This window comes from Grus americana, chromosome 1 (assembly GCF_028858705.1).
Source record: "Grus americana isolate bGruAme1 chromosome 1, bGruAme1.mat, whole genome shotgun sequence".
Lineage (NCBI taxonomy): Eukaryota > Metazoa > Chordata > Aves > Gruiformes > Gruidae > Grus > Grus americana.
Genome location: NC_072852.1, coordinates 72,573,549 through 72,598,423, shown reverse-complemented (window position 1 = coordinate 72,598,423; position 24,875 = coordinate 72,573,549). Strand labels below are relative to the sequence as shown.

Sequence of the window (24,875 nt, the reverse complement as noted above, 5' to 3'; positions counted from 1 at the left end):
AGGACAGGATTTTTTAAGACTAGAAAATGTCAGAATTTATTGTTAGGTAATTTAGTTTGGTTTAACTACTCAGTACTGTGATTCATAATCACGACAAAGTGAAAATAAGTTTAGTTAAACCTTTTGCATTTCAAAGCACAGTTTACAACCAAGATTGTTTTAATCCTACTTGGGGGCCACATTAAGTTTTACAGAATTGTTGATATAGTAGAACTTTGTGCTTAAAGTTTATCTTATAAATGGAAAGAATACATGCTACTAGATTCTGATATAGTAATTCCATTTTGTACTATTTAAACCTACAATTTGTTTTAATAGAATGCTCTCCATGAATCATACTTTTTGCACTTGGTATGTCTATATTTGTCATGTGGCAGAAAGTTTAAATGTAGAAGTAATCTAGTAACAGAGATTTCACAGAGGAAAACAACTTTTAAGGATGTATCTACTGAGAAGGTTATATCACTTTTTCTTTACTGAGAAAGACTGAAACCTTAGGCAGTTACACTCTGGTTTGCCCTCAGCTGGATATGATTGGTAATGATATCAGGAATGCATTGAAGCAGTCTTGCAGACATGGTGGATGTTCAGCATCTTCAGCAGGCATGGAGTCTGGGTATTGGTCTGTCCCATCATGTGTCTACTGATGTCATTATCCATGTTACTGGGGTGTTCTGGTTTCGGCTAGGATAGAGTTAATTTTCACAAGAAGCTGGGCTGGGACAGGACACAGCCAGGTGACCCAAACTAGCCAAAGGGGTATTCCATACCATATGACATCATGCTCACCATAAAAGGGGGCTAGTTGGGGAAAGGGTGGGGTGGTTCTGGGATGGTGTGAGCATCTGGTCAGTAAATTGCCTTGTGTTATCACCTGTTTTGTATATACTGTTATAAGTACTGTTATTTCCCTTTCCCTTTGCTCTCCCAGTAAATTGTCTTTACCCAAGCCATGGGGTTGGCCTTTGTCTTCCCATTCTTCTCCCATCCTGCCAGGATGGGGGTGGGGGAGGGGTGACCAAGCGGCAGCATGGTGCTCAGCTGCCGGCTGGGGCTAAACCATGACATGGGGTTAAAGCTGTAGTTAATTATTTATGCTCTCCCAAGCTGAAATGCCATTTCCATTTTGTTCTCTGATCAGCTTCTAAGAGTAAGTCTCTAAACACAGACTTCTACTATCAGACTCGTGGAACTGTTCAGATGGAAAGGGACCTCGGGAGGGCAGCTACCTCAGCTTTCTGCTCAAAGCAAGGTTAACACTGAATTCAGAATAGGTTTCTAAGGGCTTTTTTCAGTCAAAACTTGAAAACTCTTAAGGACAGAGCTCCACAGCCTCCTTCATGTGCCCAGAAATGGCTTCCAAGAATTTTTGCACCATGATTTTCCCAGGGATGAAATTGAGGCTGGCCAACCTGTAATTCCCAGAACTGAATCATAGAATTGTGGCATCATAGAATCAATCATAGGATCATGGAATAGTTTGAGTTGGAAGGGACCTTTAAAGGTCATCTAGTCCAACGCCCCCTGCAATGAGTAGGGACATCTTCAACTAGATCAGGTTGCTCAGAGTTTCGTCCAACCTGACCCTTGAATGTTTCCAGGGATGGGGCAGCTACCACCTCTCTAGGCAACGTGTTCCAGTGTCTCACTGCCCTCATTATAAAAAATTTCTTTCTTATATCTAGTCTGAATCTTTTAGTTTAAAACCATTACCCCTTGTCCTATCACTGCAGACCCTACTAAAAAGTTTGCCCACATCTGTCTTATAAACCCCCTTTAAATATTGAAAGACTGCAATAAGGTTTTCCCAGAGCCTTTTCTTCTCTAGGCTAGACAACCCCAACTCTCTCAGCCTATCTTCATAGGAGAGGTGCTCCATCCCTCTGATGATCTTCATAGCCCTCCTCTGGACCAGCTCCAACAGGTCCATGTATTTCTTGTGCTGGGGCCCCCAGAGCTGGACGCAGTACTCCAGGTGGGGCCTCACCAGAGCGGAGTAGAGGGGGAGAATCATCTGCTGGTCGTGCAATTTTTGAGGCAGCCCACAATACAGTTGGGTTTCTGGACTGTGAGTGCAAAAAGTCCATGCCCTTTTTGAAAATGGGTGCAACATTTGCTGTTCTCCAGTCATGGGGGCCTCCCCTGATCTCTATGGTCTTTCAAAGATGATAGAGAATAGATGATAGAGTCCGTGTTTTAATTTATTTTCATGGTGCTCTTCTTTCTCTGCTCTCTTCTTTGTCATTTATTTATCTTTTTCCCTTGTCCTTTTATATATTCTGTTTTTCAACTCATTCTTGGCCATTACAAACCATTTTTTACTTTATTTTTCTTAGGATTCTTATCTGCCATTTTGCTTGTCTGCTCTTTATACTGTCTTCTCTCACTTGAGTCATTTAGTGATAATGCACACCCCCTCCCACCCAAACCCGAATACTTATATGTCCCCTTGACTTACTTGCAGAAGAAGCACTATGTAAAATCTTCATAGGTGCCTGATCACCCCTCCTGAATCATGAGAACTGAGAAGAGTGGAGGTTTGTTAAATCTGTAGTATGCATATTCTTCAGCTATTGAAGGCTGCTTCAAGTTGGGGTGTAACATTTCTGCTGAGTTTCACTGAACATAACTTAAGGTAAAATTTGCAGCCAAGCTAAGAAGAGGAAATTGGAACTAACTGCATTTTATTGCAAGCTAATACTTTGTTCAGTGGAAGGTGAATCTGATATTTAACTTTGCTAGTTTCCTTGGTTCCTTGTCTTTGATAAGGGGTGAAACCGATAACTGGTTAAGAAAAATAAACCCAAGAAGGAGAAAATCTTCCTTTTCGGATAATAACCCTGGAATATCTATGCTGATCAGTCCCACTGTGGTAGAAAGAAGAAACTGGATCAGTCTTTCAATTCAAAAAAAAAAAAAAAAAAAAAGAAGATATTTAGTGTTTCATTAAGAATTACTCACTGTCCAGTAACAGCTACAAAACTTTTGATTCCTTATGACATTACTTTCTGAGATTGCCTTTCAAATTAGAACACATTTATTGAATAGATTCTACTCTTTCTGAGAACTAATGTGTTTACTAATTAATTATATAATAAGTTACCCATTTAAAATGTTTCTTTTGTTTAGAGTTATCAATTTTGATGAGAAAGGTAATAGCTATAAACAATGAAGACTCGTTAGTTGGTTAGAAAACACATTTGTAAATATCAACTAAAGTTTCTATAATTTTAATTTAATGTCTAGTTTAAATTTCAGCTGCTGAGTCAAATTGTTGTTTGTTTCTTCATCTGTGATTAAATTGTTTGTCTTGTAGTTGGAAATAATCTTACTGAATGAAATAATAGCTGTATTGTTCATGCTCCTTTGAGTGAACTAATACTCCCACTCAAAGATATTTATTGGAAAGTTCCAGATATGATTGACATGATAGTTGATTCATATGGTGTTGTGATAGACCATTTTGTGTAGCTGTCATTCTGAATTTGGTATAGAATATTCTTCATCAGGATGATCCGTTGAACTCATCTCCCTTCCTTGTCCTGTGTATTGCAGAAAGGGAAAAGGGCAGATTCTGACACTTGATTGACTGGTTTGCTAATAGTAACAACCATTATCTGATAAACTTGATAGCACTAGTATGTCAAGATTAAGATGAAAATGGACTAGATTTTATATACAACGTTGATAAGTCTGTCTATGACATTTAGTGCATCCCTAACATATATGCGCAGAGAGAGAAGGTTTTTCGATGCTATTGAGCCAGATAACTCTGAAATAACTCTCTAAGGGTAATGTAGTTAGTTCAGGAACAGTAGGGAATACATCACTCTTCCATTTTTATTGTACAATTTAAATTTCTAATAGCAAAATGCTGCATTAAGAGTTTTTTTGTGTGTGCTAAAACTTGCATTTTTGACTGAAGGAACCATTTTATGGAATTGATCATAAAAGGGGGTGAATATATGATTCACACCTGACAGTTGTGTCTTAACATCCAAATGCCAGTTTTGTTCTACACAAACATTCAATTATTTCTCCATTTTATTATTAATTTTTAATAGAAATCTTGAATCATTAAATGAGATTAAAGATATCATGCCAAGCAAATGCACTTTACTTTTCAAGCTTGGTATATATCTCTTTAAAAAAAAAAAAATTGCTCATAATTCAGTATTTGCATGAATAGGATTAGAGGCACTGTGAGGATAAGAAGGTGCATCCCACTATTATTTACAGTGTAGTGCTATTCAAATACTTTGTTCCTGTTTCTGTGTTTTCCTGCTGGGCAGTAGAAAACCAGGTCAAAACTAGAATCCTGTCTTGAAAAACTTGCTTACTTTGTAAATAACAATATAAGCTTGGTGCATCTGTCAGATAAAGAATTTGAGTAATCCAGAATGTATTTGTGAATCAAAAAAAACATCTTAAGTTTATTCCTAGGATATACATTCTCTTAAAATTGTTTTTTTTTGTGTGCATGTGTGTGTGAGAGAGAGAGCAAGAGGGAGAGCATGCATTTGTGGGAGAGAACTTTTGATCCCATTGACGAATGTAAACCAAATTTAACAGAGTAGAGACCTCAGTCAAATTCCTACAGATTTCATAAAAAATTATGTGAAATAAGAAAGATGACTTAAAATTCTTAACTAAGACAATGCCTGAAGCTGGATTTATGAAACATGAGAATTCAGATGTATAAAAGATCATGTAAATATCCAATTTTAGGAAAAGCTTTCTCCAGAAGACAGCAACCGATTATGAGATACAAGCCCTTAGAAAACTAAACTGCATCTCAGACAGATACTTTACTCCAGTATGCATCAGTATTAGTTGCAAGTCTGAGTCAGGTGGAAAACAGACTCCCTAGAATGTAAACTCAGAGTAGAAAAAGAATAACTGTACTCTTATTTTAGCCAAGGAAATATTTGTCTTTACTTTTCACCTAGAGCATATATGTTTTAGTCTGACATTAAGTAGACAAATTTCATAGTATGAAATTCCATCTGATAATGTTTCTGCCTTGAGGCTATTATTATTTGATACTTCTAACAATAATTGAAAGCTTCCTTCTTCCAATATAGCAGTGCAACACCCTTGTCGCTGATTGCAAGTATTTCTCAAAAGTTCACCCCTAAGATTCCCAGCAGACATATTTGTACCCATTTCACTATTTCTGGTGGCCAGGTAACATAAACATTTAATTACTAATTTGGCTATTAGGAAACACAGAATATACACATCTAAACACAGCAAAACCAGCTTTCTCTTCGTTTCCCAGGCTGAACTTCAGTTCAGACTCCTTTCCTCCCTAATTCCTAGTCTCCACTTCAGTCCAGGCACTTCTCCTCCCACCTCGTCATTGCTGCATTGTCAATGCATAGTGATTTCTTTCTGCTGCTCCACCTTTCTCACGCTTTATTTTTTGCTACTGCTTCATTCTTACTTGTTTCATCTGCTTCAGTGTGGATCCTCCCCACAGGTCCCTTCAGGGCTGCATACATCTTTTGAAAGCGTTCATTTTTTTCTTTCCATAAAGAAAGAAAAATGCTTTCAAAGAAGTTCCAAGATAAGCAAGAAAACAGAATGTAATAAACTCTAAAAAGCATAGGTATATAATGTAATTCAAGTCTTTCAAATATTCAGGTCATATCCATAATTCCTCTCTGACAGTATTTGTATATATGGCAGAGCTGGAATTTACCTTAACTGGAAGAATGGGGAAAAACTTTTTTTCAAAATGATGCTTGGAAAAAAAGAATATTTATTAATAAATTATAATCCTTACTATCCAAAGCGGGGGGTGGGGTGGGGGTGGTGGTGTGGAGGGTGGTGTGGGGGGCAAGAAAAAAGCATAGAACTTTGTAAACAACAAGAAGCTACAAGAAGACAGAAATCTTTTCTTGCTTTCTCTTTTTCTTTCTACACCAAATGGATACGTGCGCACACTAACTACTGCTAAAGGATCCTAATGGAAAAAAAGACTGAGGTTCCTCTTGGGAAGAAATGTGAGGCCTTGATGAAAATATCTTTTGACTACAGAACAGTTATGGAGATGAATTCCCATTTCTTTTATTGTAGAAGCAGAAAATGTCTGTAAATGGTCAGAAAATGGTATGACTGTGCTGTTCCTCAGAACATAAAAAGCACCCCCTTCCATTCCTAACTAGGTTTGGTATCTTCATCAGAGAGAGTTATAAAGAAAGCCAGTGAGTTTTCTCCAGTGGTAGGAGAAGGGTGAACGAATAGTAGCAATAACAAAATATTAAGCTAACCTTTATCTTAAATTCTAATATCTTCTACCAAACATAAGATCTCAGAAAACTTATTTTAGCAGATGGTATGCCATTTATGTTCACGTGATGCTCTTTTGCATATCTCAATTCACAGAACTGCATATATTGCCAGAACTGTTAGTGCAAAGCCACTCTCTTCCTGCTTACAGATAGGTCTTATCATTTTACAGACTTGCTTGGAGTTTTGGTAGTTCTCCAGAAACATGATGGTGGCTTTAGTTATATGCAGTTCAAGGACAGCAACTACAGATCCCTGAGGAAAAAAAAAAAAATTGTAAGCCAATGTAATACAATGACCTGTAATAAACTCTATAAAAATACAAAATATTTTTAGTCCATTGATTAGAGACATGAGCTGAATGTTTTACTGAAGTCAAAGAATCACAGAATGGTTTGGGTTGGAAGGGACCTCAAAGATCATTTAGTTCCAAGCCCCCTGCCATGGGCAGGGGCACCATCTACTAGACCATGTTGCCCAAAGCCCCATCCAGCCTGGCCTTGAACACTTCCAGGGATGGGGCATCCACAACTTCTCTGGGCAACCTGTTCCAATGCCTCACCACTCTAACAGTAAAGAATTTCTTCCTACTATCTAATCTAAATCTACCCTCTTTCAGTTTAAAACCATTCCTGCTCGTCCTATCACTACATGTCCTTGTAAAAAGTCCTTCTCCATCTTTCAAAGACCTTACATGTTGGTTAACAAAGTAACACAAATTTACTTTATAATGTTTTCACTTTTAGGGGATTATGGTCATGAGCATATTTATCTGAACATATACTGAGTTCTTGAGAACTCAGTAGTTATCTTTTATCAATGACAAGAGCAGCCAGGAAAGCATAAAAAATAATTCAGAAAAAACCCAAAACTTTGAAAGTCAGTATTTTTCACTAATTTAAAATATAAATGCAAAAAAAAAATCATGTAAGAATTGTTGGTAAATAAAAAAATAATAAAAAAAAGTAAATGTTACCGGCCCAACTTGTACTTACACAGAGAAATAAATAGAGCATGAAAAATAAATTAATCAGAAATGTAAACTAGATACTATTCATCAAAAGCCTTCTTTTCAAAGGAATTAAGTCTATAATTCATGTAATTCATTGTAGATAAAGCATACAGGATGAATGTATTCTGTTTTGGGCAACATGCAAAAAAATTCAAAACTTTTTGAAAGACCCAGAAACTAGAAACTTAATCTTATTGCTCCAAGTATAAAACAATATAACGTGCATGTGGATAAACCAAAAAAGTCAAGATACTAAATAAAACACAACTATCAAGAATCATCAGTGTAGAACCAAGTCATTCTGCAAATATGTTAGTTAAAAGAAAGACCAAGGAAATTCTTGATGCACTAGCTAAGTATAATCAGGTCAAAGATCTCAGTCAAAAATATGGAAAAAAATAGGGAGGGCATGCTTAAATCACTTAATCAGATCAGTGAAGACCAGTTGACAAAAGAGAACAAATATTTTGGTCAGCGAGGAAGTTTCAGAGTAAAAGTTATGGAAAAGTTTCTAACAATATGGTTACTTAGGTGCTAAGATGGGATGTCTGTGGATTCTTCATCAATGGAAGCCTTCAACAGACTTCATAACATTTGTATGGTTAAGGACAACAGTGTATGCATGTATGATGTCTGGAGGGCCTTCATCCTTGTTTTCTATTTTATAACATTGCAAAGTTTTCTAGTTCAAAACCCCATGTAATTTAGAAATAATTATTTTCTTTGTGTTACCATCATCAGAATGACGTTCATAAATTCTCATTCAGATAGAAATCTTTCACTCTGTACACACACTGATGATTGATAATTGCAATTCTAACCTGTAAATTGTGATTCTTATAGCTGTATTGAGAATTAACAGGTCAGATAAGTGCTGTCGGTTTTTTGTGTTTGTTTGGGATTTTTTTTTTGGGGGGGGGAGTGTGTTGTCAAAAGTTTGAATACACTGACCGGTTTAAGTTATCATTAACAGAAAGTAATGTTGGATTACTTACTGCTTAATTATCACTAGCCTACTATGGTGATAATAATAAGGTTATTTTAGAGCCAGAACTGGGCAAAATCCCTGACTAATTCAAACTAGGCTATGTTTTGAAGCAAAGCTGACTTCTGAGATTATATCATTTGCAAAATTATTACATTTGAAGCATGACATTGGAGCAGCAGTTGGCAGTATAATGGATCTGTTTGTCATTAAATCAGTTAAAAGCAAAACAAATGGGATGACTGTCACTGGTATGGAGGCAATTAGCACATTTTGTTATAGAAGCAGTAATATAATAAGCTTGATTTGCAATTCGTCTTTGTGGGCAGTCATTTATTTTGTTAAGATGCTGTTTTTATTTCAAATTCTTCTAATTTAAACATTATTTCGTCAGTATTTATTTGGAATTTTCCACCACTGAGAAAGATATTTGGTGCTAGGAATCAGTTTCTGCAAGATTATTTTGACAGTCTCTGACTGACATTTTGGAGAACAATTCCTCTTCTTTCTACAGAGAAAAGAAATTCTCTTTGTGCATTGACTGGCATGGTACTTTCCAACACTAAACAACAAATATTTTCCTTTATATTTTATTAGGATTACTGCAAACTCTTCTTATGCATGTCCATAGAAGAACAAAAATGTCAGAACACATTTATTTCCTCTCATAATTTTGAACCAGCAATTCAGTCCCTGAACTGCACACATTTGATGTTCGTGTTTATATTGTTTGTTATGAATTTTAAAATTGTGGGAAAGTGTTCTGCTGTATAACCTTTAGTGATGTTCAGAATTGGCTATTAAAAATTATGGAAAGTGCACAGATATAACCATCAGGTTAGCTTCATACCAGAAATTTTTCTTTCTTTTTTTGTTCAGTGAGGAAAAGAAGGCAGATGTCATTTGAAGGATTTATAAGGTACATGAGCTCAGAAGACTGTTCAGTATTTAAAAACAATCACAGGACCGTCTACCAAGATATGAACCACCCATTATGTGACTATTTTATTTCATCTTCTCACAACACCTACTTGATATCTGACCAACTAATAGGGCCCAGTCATTTATGGGGATATACCAGGTATTTAGAAACTAGTTTTTAATATTTTAAACATTCTTTGGCTTTTTTTTTTTTAAATGAATACTAAGTCACATATAATCCTACTTGGCAGTAATGTACAAAGCCATCACAGATACAAGTAGAAAATGTGAGAGTGGTATTTTATTTTGTGTGTACACTTTTCAATATATTTGCCAAACCATCTGTTCGTAGTCTGGAAACAATCTATTTTTTTACTTACATCTCAAGAAGTCTACCTCGCAGCAAGTGAAATCTATAGTATGCCACACAGTATATGATTAAATCAGTTTTAATCTCAACACGCCATGCAAAAATAAACAACTCCCTGAAATAAAAGGAAAATTCCTTGGCAAAATCTAATCTGATCAATATACAGGACAAAAGGGCACAGTATGATGGGGCATGTCAAGGATATCTGTGATCAGCATGTGTTGCAATGCGGTCAGTTTAAAAACAACAGCAAAAAATGTGGGCACTAATGTAGCCAGGGGAGAGAAGAAACTTTGTCTTTGAATGTGCAGCATATGGCTCCAAGAGGAGAAGAAAACCAGGATGCTTTATTGCCAAGACACATTTAGAAGAAATGATCAGGGAAGGAGAAAATGGGTTATGTTAGAAAGGCAATACAGAGGGGGACAGGAAGCATGAAAAATTGGGAAGACAGGTGTCCAGCATTCCTATTAGTCTGTACTACTTTAGTGAGGTGAAAGCAGTTGGAACCTTCATCTATCTGAACTTTTGTGCTTTGGTGGTTCTCTGGATATTCTATAATGGCTTGCAACCATCAGAAATGCTAGCGAATCTATTTCTAACAGTATTTAAGATTATATGAGGTAAATACTGCCTTGCTTAAAGTAAGTACAAAGAGGGCATGAACTCCCCTCTCTTCCAGTTTATCTACTATTTGTGTAAGGAAAATCTAAAATACTAAAATAAGCGAGAAGCATCTCTGAGATATTATTAGCATGTAAAGGGCAGCATTTAAAAGACAGATTGGTAATTAGGCAAATTAATCTACAAGAAACGTTTAAATTAGTAACAAGCCAAATATTAGAAACTGAAGACCTTTAAGGGTTGCCATTAACTTATTAAAAATTAAAACAGAGTAAATTTAAGACATCTGAGAAACTTTAGCACTCCCCCTGAGGAATAACAAGGAGGGAGAACAACTGAATTATGTACAGACCAAGCACAACCTGATTCTGTAAGGGTGATGCTGTTATTTTTAAGTATAATGATTCTCAAACTTGCAGGCAAACCCTGTAATAGTAATAAAAAAAGCCTTTTCAAACATTTCTTCTTCTATTTTAAGCAGCGATTTGCTATAATTACAAAATTCTTTTATTTAAATCTTTCAACCTCATTTTTAGTCTCTAAATGAATGTTATTCAGATAATCCATCTTACTCCTTAATGCTCTAATAAATTTTATTACCCAACATGCCTAAGATAAACAACAGAAAATATAGCTGTCTCATATCTGTATAGTTCTATAGGATTCCTTTTGGTTTGTGATGAAAAAGTAGAGGTTTTTGCAATTATTCAATGTGCTTGTAATCAGAAATACAATGACTTGTATAAGAAAGTGTGGTATCTTTCTTTTGACTGCAAAATTGTTTCTCCTGTTCTTTTGAAGTGCTCTCTTAAAAGGATGTCGTTGCCTGGAAATTGACTGCTGGGATGGCTCAAACAATGAACCTGTTGTATATCATGGTCACACCTTAACGAGCAAAATTCCATTTCAGTCTGTAATTGAAGTGATAGACAAGTATGCATTTGTGGTATGTATATACATTTATTTATATATAAATTTATATGTATTTGTGTTGGTTAAAATGTGATGGTGGCTTTAACAAAGTCACGGGACATGGTTGTTGTCAGAGATTCTCCATGTTAAAAAAATATGAAACAAAGACAGTGGTTGTGGCAGTGGGCATTGCCAAAATAAATTAAGGGAAAATTGTGCTATTTGTTCTTAATATAATTTTTTATTTTATTTAAGGAACGGTAAACGTATTTTGCTGATAATGATGATAAACCAAAGTTGGTGCAAGGAATTCAGAAGATCTTACTCAGCTTGTTAGGTGGAATTCTCACCTGACACCCTTTAAGCAAGGACTGAATATAAAGTGAACAACTACTTCAGAATCAGTCTGATGTTTTACTCTTTCTTTATATCTTTCCATTTTTTTATTTCACTTGTTCCTTTGTTGCTATCCGTCTGTCACATCCTGTGCTTGAATTTACAAAATAGAGCAAAATGTTAGGTTATAGCTGAGTGTGTGACTTTGTTTTCCATTTCCTCTCTTTTTATTTTGAATTCAAGGCCTGATAAAGGTTACCATCTACTGCTGTCTTTTTGTCAGATGACTCATTAGGGTGACATCCCTTCTGCCTATCTCTGGCAAAGCAACAAAAGCTGGAGAGCTTTTGGCACCGTCTCAGTCCTTTGTATAGGTTTTTGGCAAAACTCCTGCTCAAATGAAGTCCTGAACAACTATTAAGCTAACTCTTGTATTCAGGCCAGCTTTACGTGTGTGAATATATACACCTATGATCATACTTTTATATGGATTTTTATACATATATATTTATAGCCTTCTCAGAGTTAAGCAAAGCTATATTTTTTATGTTCTGATTTCTGTATAAAATTTAATTAGTCTCTGATTTTAAAAGAGAGTGAAAACAAAAATATGGTCTTATTTCACTGTTCTTCACCACCCATTAAATGTAACTCACCTGTTTTTGCTAATACCCAGCATATTGTACATAACTATAATACAAACTTCATTTAACAGGCACAAGTTACAATAAGATGATAAAATCACAACAATAGGTAATGGTTCGTACCAGCTGCCTATCCAGGCTAAGATGTGCTTCTATTAGTGATCAATGGCAAATGTTCAGGGGAAAAGTGTAAAACCAGGGCAAACATAAAATGGTACTTCCCTTAGAAATGGACAGTTTAGGTTCTGCCCAAGCAAAGATTTTATTCAGACGATTTGGGTTTTGTAGCCACCAGTATTACTGGCAACTTCTGAGATGTGTTTACACAGTCTAAATGGACATGTCTCATTTGAGCTATTCTCTAATTTTTACTCAATTTACGTTTCACCTGTCTTACTTGAGTACTGTGATAAGTAAGGTGTAGAGAGACCCAAGAAAAGTTTGTGATGTTATAAGAAGATATGCATAGCTTCTTCATATGGAGGCAATGATTTCTGAGCAAATTGTAAGGATACTGTCAACTTGAAATGTAGTCAATTAAAATCTGTCATAAATTAAAGCAAAAGACATTTAATCCTTGTTTATTGTGTCAATTACAGTTTTAGAATCTGATTTTACGTTTTAAAAACAACAACAACAAAATATCTCTCTTTTCATAACAAAACAAAAGAAACTCTCTCCCCCAAAAAACAGAGAAATATTTGAAATCTGTGTCACTTACAGTATGCTGGTGGCTACAATTTCTATTTAGCTGAAAGCCAATTTTGCCTTATTTATCATTATTTTTTCATTGTCCTTTAAAATAGATGCCAGCCACTAAAGGAACCATCACTAAAATATGTCAGATGTAAATTTAAAGGTACATCATTATGTCAAAGCTTCCAAGTTCTTCCTATAGGTACATGAAAATTGTAATAATTTCGTTTTCCATTTTTCTTTTCCCTTATTTCCCCTTGTTGAAATTATTTTTCACAAAACTTAGTCATTTTTTCTAAAAAAATCATCTACCCAACGTGATAATTCCCTGTTGGGATGACTTAGTCAACAGAATTTCACAGCAGTTGTGATATATAACATTTAGGTGCAAAAGAAAAAGCAGATGTTAGTTCCGAAGAGGTGAACATTTCTTTAATTTTGAAAAACAACAAAATGATCAACACTGATGTTTTTAGAATTCAGAATGTTTTAAGTCTCCTTTGAAATGAACCTAAATAATTTTTTATGCTTTAGCGCATCGGGGAGGTTTTACCCTATCCTCCTTTTTTTGGCAGATGACATTATAATTCCTCTTTTTTCTTTGTAAGATCATTTGTTGAGAAACGCTGTTTCAGACACACAGTAGCCAATGTATCGTTCTTTAGAAGCTCTGTGTATCAGCCAGGCCATTAACTCTCTGAGAAATTCTACTTTTTGCTTCCAGGTTGTACTCTGCCCAGTGCAATTGAATCAGTCTGATTTTTGGCTGATTTAACACTTATTTTCTCTCTATTTTCGTTACATCCAAAATTAATTAGTAAGTTAAATGCCTCTGATAAATTATTTTCTATAGCTTATTGGACAAATACATTGCAATATGCGCATTCCAAAGATCAGCACAGATATTACCTGGTTTCTCTAATGAAGTCTTGTGTCCTCCTTAACTGATCTTCATTTGATTTCCCTAGTGGGTTTTTTTTTTCATCTCTGAATATACCTAGCCCTGTTTTAACCCCCCTTAACTTCCTGAGGAGGCATTTTTTTTCTCTTTTTCAATTCTACTTTCTGTTTTCTGTAAATATTATAAGCTTTTTTATTGTGTTACTAACCTGAAACAACTGACCTATATTCTGAAAGTTTTGAAAATAAAGGAAAATTAGCAAGGGAATTTTTGCAAGATATTTTGGGAAATCAAGTAGTCCTCTTTTTATTTATTAATAAATATATATGAATTGATTAATAAAAGCCTTTAAATTATATTTCCAGGCATCTGACTATCCAATTGTACTCTCTTTGGAGAACCACTGCAGCTGTAAGCAACAGGAAGTAATGGCAGACTATTTAGAAAGTATTCTAGGTGACAAACTTATTACTTCGGCAATTGGTGATACAGAGGTCACTCAACTACCTTCTCCTGAGGTAATAACATTTCATTTTTCTCTGTGAAAGACAGGGAAAAACCCCTGGTTTGGGTTTTCGGGTTTTTTTGAATCTTCTGAAACTGAATTTATGAAACTGCTCATCTGATGTCTGAAATAGACTTCAGGTGGTAACAAAAAAATAATTAAACAGCACAAAAGACCCACATGAAAAGATAAAGAAAACAGAAAAAGCAAAATTTAATCATATGGATTGATATGGAAGGGGGTTTTTTTTAATAGAAAACTGTTTTCAGTACAATGCTGAAGCATGTATTTATTAAAAGCTAACGTACTAATGTTTTTTACAAAGCCTTATATCTTGCAGTTCACATCAGTCCAACTTCTGGTGCTTTGGATGCATTAAGCATTTTGTTTTGTTTTGTTTACAAATACAGTTAGGTAAAGTTTGTGTATTGCAGTTTATTTTATATGGAAACAAGGCAGCTGTAGTAATGTGTCTTGCTATTTTGAACCATACTTACTAACAATGAATAAACCTGCCTATCAAAAAACTGAGTAGTGACGCTGAAATTACTCTGATTTTTTTAAAGTAAACTATTACTTATATATGAATTAAGTTATTATAGAGTGATTCATCTACAGTAGTCCTATGTTGGAGATGTGGTGATCTAAACACAGAAAAGAGCATCTGCCTTTAAAGAAGGCAGATTTATACACAGGGAATGACTTGCCAAAGATTGTAGAAATAAGTACTACTGAATCCAAACTCTGAATCTGAGAGCTATGCAAACACCTGATTAATTTAATTTTTGAATTTTCAAGTTATTGAAACATTATGTTATAAAGAACAGCTTCAAAGTTTCTGTTGACCTGTAAAGTCAACATTTTGAGGTTAAACTGAACTATCCTCTCCCTCTGCCTCTTCCTTTTCTCTGAAATGAGACTTCCAGTGTTTTAGTTTTAAAAGAGGAAGCAATGAATAAGTTTCTAAACAGCATTATGCTTTGAACCAAAATTTAAAAATCTTCACTGTAAACATGTTAGTGCATCTGTTTTCTGCTTATTTATTTTTTGTTCCTTAGATTGAAAGAATTTTCTTAAATTTAAACATGCTATTGAAAAGAAAACCTGAATCTACTTTTTTGTCAATAGCAATGTTGATTGATAGAACTATTTCATCGAATCCTGTTACTGCAAAAACCTTGTCACTTTCTCGGTGTGTTTCTCCCTTAGGCAGTGTTTCTCAGCTGGTGGCTTGAGACCCCTGGGATATGAAGTCAGAAAAGGCAATTAGATGGGTGTTGAAAATTTTATTGCAAACTAAAACAAATAAATTCCAGTTGTTCCAGTCTTTGCACATAATTTTCTTTCAAGGACAAAAGATTTTTTTTAATGTCTTGTAACACAAATACATGCATACATACAAAATAGTTATTTAGGTTTGTCACTGTTATCAGTGATAGAACAGATATATTTTATACCTTTTTTTTAACAGTAATTGAAAAAGGAACAATGCAAATGAAAATGTGAGGAGGAAACACTGTCATAAGGGAAGACAATACACGGATAAATGTATTTTTGTAAAGGATTTGTTATGGAAAAAACCATTTTTGAAGTCATGTGTCCAAAAGACTTGCTAAAGTATTAGCATACTGTTACGTTTACATAGCAATGTTGTCGTAAATACATTTAATATATCTTAATAAATTTCTCAGTAAGCCATCATGGTTTTTTAGATTGTAACATTATATTTTTTGTATCACACTGTCTAATATCACTTTGCAACCTTGAAAAATGTTCTGTAAATTAGAAAAAAATATAAGCTGTATTAAACACGAAGGTTTGTTTTAAATCTCAGAGCATAGCTGCATTCAGTCTAATAGATGTCCAAGGATCATATGTCCTCTGTAGCAAACACAAAATCAGTGTACTGCATCTAAATCGTGGAGTCACTGAATCACATACTTAAAAATACTACTTTCTGTGAGATATGTCCCTTACCATATATTTACTGTGATACAGGGAATTCATACTTCCTATTTCCATAGCTTAGTCAGCTCTGTAGAATTTTTGCCTGAAAATTTGCCTGGTTTCCATACTTATTCCTCACTTAAATGTATGCTGTTCAGGTGAGATTCATTCTATTGAAGTTTTACTCTTTTAAAGTTATTTGAGATGCATTCCACGTCTATGCAAGATGTAAGAGTTACCTAAATAATACGACTGCCCTCAGCTGATTTACAAAAGTCTGAATTTAATAAATCATTACGTTGAGAATGAACAAAGTTTACAATCATCTCCGTTTCTCTTAGCTGCTCTGATCCAGCATGTAAGAAAAATCATTAGGATTTTATTTTGCAATGGAAATATGTAGTTATGACTGAATTTGCAAATAGAGTAGGAAGGTTGACTTTTGGCTAGCATCTTTTTGAGGAATTACTTTTGGTCCATGTTCAAAAGGTGTTTAGTGGCATCACATCCTTAAAGCTTGGAACCTTGTGCGTATTCAAGTCCTGAATAAATTCATTATCATTTGAGTGAGCCAGATGCTGAACTTAGTCTTAAGCCTGCTTTAATTAAGCAGTGCAAAAGAGATGTTACAGGACCATAAATGATGAATTTAAAATGCTGTTCGTGAGAAGGATTCTCAGTGTAAAAAAAGTAAAATATATATATATATTTGTCACCTATATCATCTACTGTTCCACTTTTTTCAAGATGGAGCACTAGCAAGAATAGGGAGGAAACTATTGCATCTGGTATGATTCTACAGGAATTCAACTGGTAAAATCATCCCAGGAAGAAAATTGTATATCAGAAGCGTTAACACCAGTAACAGAGTAAAGGTGTTGTTCTTTAAACATGGCAGTCTTCTGACTTGTAATATAACTCTAATAAAATATAGTGTGAGCAAGATTAAAGTTCATTGTAATCGCTCAGATATGAGATTGGTTCAACAGAAAGTGTTCATTGATTGGCATGGCTCAAGCGTAGGAAATTCGCTTGCTTAGAGGCTGATACAACTGATAGCCTGATAACTCACTTCAAAAAAGAATTACTATGAATAATGCACTCAAGGGAATTTGTGCACCTGCCTACATGAGTAATTTTACTAGCATAATTATCAGATAACTGCATATATTCGATTCATATGCAACAAAAAGGAAAAGCTTTGAAATCAGTTTCCTCTTTTTAAATTTTCCTATGTAACTCCTCTGTATTTATATGTGAACCTGTATCTTTCATTGAATATTAAAATAAAAAAGAAGAAATAGAAAATATTGCAAAAAACAACATTTTTTTAAAAGAAATTGTTATACACTTTAATTTAGCTTGCTAACAGGTCTTAAGTTTTCTTTGCAGTGTCCTGTTCAGCATGTTCTGTGGCCAACATACGTTTCTTTCACCTAGATTTATCAGCTTTTTCCTTAGCATGTTTTATAGGATATGCTTTTAAAGTCTGTTCTAAATATTAATTTAAAATTATTTCTGCAGTGTTGCTTCTTTTTTTTAGACTGTTACCCTGTCTTATATTAAAGCAAAATAGAAATAAGTGGTAAATTGCTTATAGGCTAAAATATTTACTTACCTTGATTATAAATGAATATGAACGTCACACTAAAGTAGCTCAGTATTAAGGTGAATATACTTCAAGTCACTTTAGTATGTGTATGTGTATATATATACACATGAATTGAATTACTCTGAGTTTGAAAATTAAGGTATTTTGATTAGAGTTACAGTACTTTACCTCCATTTTCCCTGCAATCTTTTTTACCTTCTTTTGTCATCTTCACCTACTTTGAGCTCCACCCTCCTCCCTTCTGGTTGGATCTTAGCAAGGAATGGGAGGGATTGAAAAGGTAGTGTGTCTTTCACTCTTCATTGAAATTAACAATAACCACAGACACTTTTTTTATAATATGCTCTGTTAGAGAATATTCCAATCTAATAATATCCCTAGGTACACAGCACAAACCTCTTTACTTCCACATGCGCCTCACATGCCTATAAATGCAATGGGCGTACTTCTGTCCCTCAAGTCCTCTGATTGTCTGTGTCACAACAAGTTATTGATCACTTAGTTGTCACCTCTTGTGTTCATGACCTGTGCTGTTGCCGCCTTTGCTAGGCTTTTTTAACAACTTGCTTGTAGGATCCTTCAAAGATTTGGCTTTGGACTAACCAGTTCAAGCCTCCTTCCCTTTTCTCTCAGATTTCTTTGGCAAGGACCTTCAACATGCAGCTTCTTCCTGTCACATGAGACTCAAACATTTTGTTTCTTGGGTGGGAAATCTTCCTCATCTGACAGCTACTGTTGTTCCTAGTTTTGCCCCTCCAATGAAAGGGTATTTGCAGCTCATGCAAGGACTTCTTTTAATACCCGTTTCTCAATATCCTTCAAGATCCAAATAAAATGGTGCCCTTGTCTGTACATGAAGTGGATTACCACATAATTTCTCCAAACACTTCATAGAAATATTTGCCAATTACAGGGTCATATTTAGATCTTGGAGGTTTGGAGATCTCCATGGAAATTTTTTTCTCCTCTGTTGTCTAATCTCTCCTACTTCCTCTTCTAAGAAGGTTTTGAGCTACATCTTTGTCAGCAGAAATGATTGTGTGTGTCTGGAAGAAGGATTAAAATGCAGAGCAAACTCAGTCTTAGGTGCTTCCTTGGACCACAGCTCATGCATGATGTCTCCTACCATTGTAAATCTAAGTGAAAATCACAAGGAGGTCCAGAAAAGAAAATTGGATGGTCACTGAAAGCTATTGTTGTCTGCTTTTTCTCAACACCTGCTTGCCCTGAAACACAAAACCCAGAAAATTTCAGGAAAAGAGGTTTTTTAATTCTTTGGCCTCAGTCATATGTACACCCTGCAGCAGCATCTCAACAGACAATTCTTCCTCTACAGTGTGGAGAAGAGGAAAGAGAAGGCTTTTGCACTGTTTCATTCTTTCACACACCCCTTATCCACTGAGATAAATTGAGGCCACCCTTGAGCCTGACTGATCTCATCTACCATATCTATCCTTTTACCTCTTTCCCATGTAGATATTTTGCCACCCAAAGCAGCAGACCCACTACAATCCTCTCCTTGCAGTCTTGGCCACTACAGTGCTTCTAAAGAGATTTCATTAACTTTAATATTCATTGTAATATTAGGTCCTTTGAGTCATTTCCCACATTAAATTATATTTGGCATCACTGACCGGCACCAGAGTCCTCCGGTGATTGCACCAGCACTCCTGGATTATGCTGATATAAAATGACAGAATGTGGTGTTTTGTGCAGCAATTTGTAGATGAACTTAGAAAATATTAGAATCCTAGAAGTGAGATAATTTTTTTCTTATCCTGCTGAATCCTTCCTCTCTAATGAGTTTGACAGCTACTGAAAGAAACAAGTAAGCCTCAAATGTAACACAGAAAAATGAATGTGAATGCATTGATGCTTTTGATGAAGGTTTGTTCCTCAATTATTTTGCATTGTAGTACATCAAACTGCCTTACACTGCTGTCATGATATATACATGAACTACTTAGGAATTTTTTATTACTTGCAGGTTTCCTATCACAAAATTGGAAAGAGATTGATGCATTGTTAACTGAAAGTGAAATGGCAACTATTGTTATTTTGCAAGTCATCTTCAATGTTTACCACACAGCTGCAAGATCAATTACAATGTTGTGGTGGTTCAGAAGCATTTCTGGCCATGATCTCCAAGGTTTCCCCATAGTTATTAAAGCCATGCGATCTGAATAAAAGAACCTTGAGAAAGATTCATAGAAGCTCTCCGGTACAACTTTATACTCTCTGGGCATTTAAATCGTAATATTAGGGGGGAAAAAAACCAAACCCTATAGCCAGGACTGCTCCTTTACCTTTTTCTTCACCTGTATCTACTCAACACACAAAGGAGCTTTCCATATGCATTCACTTTTTCCCAAGAATATTCACTGTTTTCCCAGAATGTACCAGTCTGGGTCAACCAAGTATGTCTTTGACATCTAGATATAACATTTGAGTGTAAGTCTAAGAGTCTCATATTGCTACTGTGCTTTTTTCCCTTTCTCTGTAAAGACCTGTCTCACTGATAAACTTTTAAAACTTGGTTGTACCTGGCTGACTATAATCTCTGACAGATAGGTTCTTACTGACTGTTTGTAATGTCTGACAAAAGGGTAATAGTCTGATTAACCTGTGGCTATATGATTCAATTTTCAGTCTAACCATCCCCAAACTTTCCTCTCCATATCTTTATAGGGTTTTATAGTCTTATTTTCTTGTTAGTGAAAAAGTAGAACATGAAGATTTTCACCCAGAAATTCAAGATCAAGACTACTTTAGCACATCTAATTCTGGTGCTTCAGCGATGAGATTCATTCCTATTTTTTTGACCTACAAGTCACATATGCAAATGTCTTGACCAAGTCTTTGCATCAGAAATATCTTTGCTTCTTAACAAGTCAAAAACATTTCCTGTTCACTGTTTTGCCTTTCAAAGAATGCAAAATCATCGGCACTAGAACTTTCTCCAAGACCACTGTCTGATGTCTTTTTGATTGCAAGATTGGGAAAGTTTATGTGTGTTTTCATATTTCTCTTACATCTGATGGAGTCCTCAGGTAAAACTGGACAAGACATTGCCAGATAAAGGTCCTGTTTGTCAATGGGATCTAACCTTACTGCCAACAGTTATAATAGGTCAAGCCTCTGAGCCATTAGCAAATTGATCCTCTCTTTATCTTTGAAGTTTGGTTCCTGAGCGGGACTCTTTCTGGTAGATGAATTAGAAATAATACCTTGTAAAATTGTTTTTAAGGACAGAGTGGTTCTTAGAACGCATACATTTTTACCCAAGATTGTGTCAGGTTTTCACTTCATCCGGAAGATTAGTCTGCCTGTGTCACCCCTCCCAATTTCCTTCTTTAGGCATTTTTTGCTTTTTTGTATTTTTAATAAAAGGACATTTAGATTGTCTCACATATTTTGTATTTACTACAGAGCATAACATGGAACTGGAGTTTTCAACGTGGGGAACCTCTCGCTAGATAACTGTATCATATGAAAGCTTGTTATGAGCTAAACAGGTGCTCCTGATACAATTAATATCCATTTAACTAGAGCTCAGACATTACTGGTAGTATTGATTTGAAATATCTCAATAACTGTGATTTATAAGGCTGCCACAAAGAAATCTATTCACACTTTCACTAAGTGTGAGTCTCTTCTTGAATCATAGAAGAATGCTGGTGTTGGAGGTTTTTTAACAGTTGTGCTTAATAGTGTCCTTTATTTTCATTCAAGATAAAGTTTGTCTACGCCTCAAAAGTTTCCCCCATATTAGACCTCATGGAAGGTGTTGCATCTTTACTCCATATCAGTATTTAAGACAGTAATATAATTCTTAAAATAGAAAATTATGTAAAAATTTAAACTCATTTTAACCTTGATACTTAGCAAGATTTTCAGGATTTGATATTCTAAGCACCTACATCTAGTCAGGAGAGAAGAAGAGAGAAGAACATGCTCAATTTAAGTAGGGGAAACTATTCTTCTCTTTTTAATACTCATGACCCAAATCCAGGGTTTGCTCTCTACATTTCTGAAGGCTGACTTTTGTCCCTTTTTACATTAATTGCAGTGGTCAGTAGATGGGTTTGTCTGATCTGTTCCAAAGTCCTTGTGATTTTGTCTTAGAGTCTTGTATTACTTCAGCTGTTCCGATTTGTGGTGTACATCACATTAACCAGAATGCCTATTTAGTACAATAACTAAGTTTTGTTCATTTAATTATTTAAATATTTGTTCCAATTGATTGTACTTGGAGACTTTTGCTTATGCCAGCCTTGAAGTCCCATTATGCTCTATGGAAGATCTATTCCATTTTACATATTTAAATTTTTAGTATGGTTAAAGCTTATATATAAGTACACATATTTTTTAAAATATTTTGTATTTTATATTTAAAATAGAAAAGGGAGGTTATAGTGAACATTCAGACTTTCAGCTCATTATCTGCCTAAAAGATTTAGACATTTGTACAAAAAGATGCTGCATGTTTAGTGCTGCTGATTACCAGTTAAAGAACTCAAATTTCACATAGTCACTGATTTTTTAACCATACATTTGTCAGAAGTTTTTTTGAAGATCTGTTTCAAGCCTAGCCTTAAAATGTCGTATGTCTTTTTCAGTTCATGATTCACTTTCAGTGATTTAGGTTAACTATTATTGGATTCTGCTTCTGGCCAAAAAATAGCAAAATTTCTTCTTGCTAGAGTATTTTCTGTAACTGTTTTTGAAAAGAGAGCTGTGATTTTAAAATGTTATCTTTATAGGAAAGAAAAAAAAGAAAAGAAAAAGAAATGTAGCTGTCCTACCTCAGTATATTTATATCTTTGCTAACAGTTCATAAACAGAATTTTAGAAACTATCTGACTTAAAACATCATGGCCCATTTTTAGATGATGTCAGAGACTATGGTCTTTTTTTTACTTAAAGCAAGTTTACATATATGAGACAGTAATACATGCATAAAAAATTTTTCCTTCCCTTGTATAACAGTTGTTTTTTTTTTTTAATTTGTAAAATTAAATCTTACCTATGAATAAAAAAATACAAGACCAAAAGTGGATAGAATTGCTTTTAAATATTGGGAAATATGAATATGCAAAGGAAAATTCAGAACTCTTTAAAATATGAGTAGCATTACTCATATTAAAACTTGTCTAAAAATATCACAGAGAAAAAATGAGCGCATCAATAAGAAATGAAGGAAATGTTAAAGGGCATCCTTATTCTGAATCACCAGTGCAGAGACACTAATCAAATCTTACACTAGCATGGCATTGACAGATATTAAGCATAGGATATCTCATTCCACTGGCACACTTACAAACTACTTATACAAGATCTGAAGTGATAAGGGGATTATCAGCAACAGAGATTGCAATGTAAATAAATGGAATGTCTATTTCTTTGTCTATGGCTTTAGTTTCTATTATAAAGCTTTGGTTTTATATATATGTTTCTATCATCCATGCTTTTCATATTTACTTAATGGATATCTTAAACCGCAATGTTTTAGTTATCTTTTATTTAATATGTAAGTATTTGTTCCTTGTTTCTGTAACCTTCCCAGCAGTATAGCCTTTCTTTTCACTAGTGCATATGAAACTTAAGAAATATTTTTGTGGATCACGTCATCCAAGAACCTTAGTAAGTCTTGTTACTCACTGGCAGTTCCTGTGTACAGAGGTAGAATGAATATCTGCTACATAATAGTTGTTTTATTATGAATATTATTTCATAAATCTAAGTGAAATTTATACTCATAGGATTCAGGTGCATAGATGAAAGACATCTTATTAGAAAATATAAACTTCAGTGAATTTTTTTTCCTACATTCTTTATTATGGAAGTTTAAACATGCCCACTTGAAAAGAGAGAAATTGCTTAAGCAACAAATTACCAAACTCTGATAATTTCCCTGGCCAAGTAAGATCAGCATGAGGATCCACTACCTAATGATATAATGACAAAAGTTTTCATGTGATACACTAGACAGATGTGTACAAATGGACTAATCAAATAGGGTAACAAATTTCCAGCAGCTGCAATGATAGATAAAAAAAAATCAAATTAATACCAGATACATGTCTACAAGTCCATATATAAAAATGGATTCATACACAGTAAAAAAATATACCTCCTCTGTCTTACCTGGCCATCACCTCTGACACTTACTTAACTTCCTACCTTAATCTTGCTCACACTTTCAACACCTGTGGATCTGTGTGGTGGAGAGCCTTTGTTCCTGTCATGGGGTTAGATATTCACATTCTGATGTGTACTTTGATCCCCAGATTCTGTTTGTTTTAGTTGCTTTTGACTTCTGCCTCACCAATATCTATCTTCACTTCATTGTGTTACCTTCATTATACCTAATAAACGGCTTTGAACATGGGTTAAACAATACCTAGATACGAAAACCTACAATTAGTCCATACATAATTCTAGTTACTACTGTTTATTCTCTTTTTTACAGGCATTAAAATTCAAAATTCTGATAAAAAATAAAAAAGTTGGAACAATTGAGGAAGGTATGCTCAGGAGACATCTTGACAGGCATGGTGAGACAGGGGAAATTTCTGACTTTGAAAATATGTCTGATGAAGATGAGACTGATGAAAAAGCCCCTCTGTACCCAAAGAGTGATTCCTCAAAAAGAAAAAGTGACCAGAAACCTTCATCCCCACCTCGAAAAAAGGCAAAGGTAACTTTTGTCTCAATTCAATTTAGAAAACACATAGGTGTATGCCAACTTTTTTTTTTTTTTTTAAAGAAGGAATATATTAGCTTAAAATAGGGACTAAACTTAAAAGATAGGCTTTAAAGTTACTTAGAGGCAATATATTTTGAAATAATACTTTTTAGCTCAAGGTTTCAGAGTTTTCCTGATTCTTACAAGACACTCCAAACTGCAGCATATTTCAGCATCCAACTGAAAAGCAAACTTCCCTGTGCTCCCATCCTAAACTCCCCCTGCATTTTTCACTTCCAGGTCTTGTGCTTGTCCTAGGTCTACAATAGATCTAAGATAAAGTTGCCCAACTGCTTTGTTGGTCTCAAGACCCTCCTGGAGCTATGCATGGAGAACACTCATAGCAGTTCCTGATGATGAAGGACAGA

The 24,875-nt window shown here is 34.8% G+C and overlaps 1 protein-coding gene across 1 annotated transcript in view; it reads left to right on the top strand.

Annotated features, from left to right (window-relative positions):
• Window positions 1-24,875, top strand: part of PLCZ1 (phospholipase C zeta 1) — a 53,556-nt gene that overhangs the window by 5,260 nt on the left and 23,421 nt on the right. The window contains exons 4-7 of the mRNA XM_054837226.1: window positions 9,171-9,372; window positions 11,008-11,152; window positions 14,061-14,213; window positions 24,232-24,459. Of these exons, the coding sequence (XP_054693201.1) occupies window positions 9,171-9,372; window positions 11,008-11,152; window positions 14,061-14,213; window positions 24,232-24,459 (728 nt within the window). The remainder of the gene's footprint in view (window positions 1-9,170; window positions 9,373-11,007; window positions 11,153-14,060; window positions 14,214-24,231; window positions 24,460-24,875) is intronic.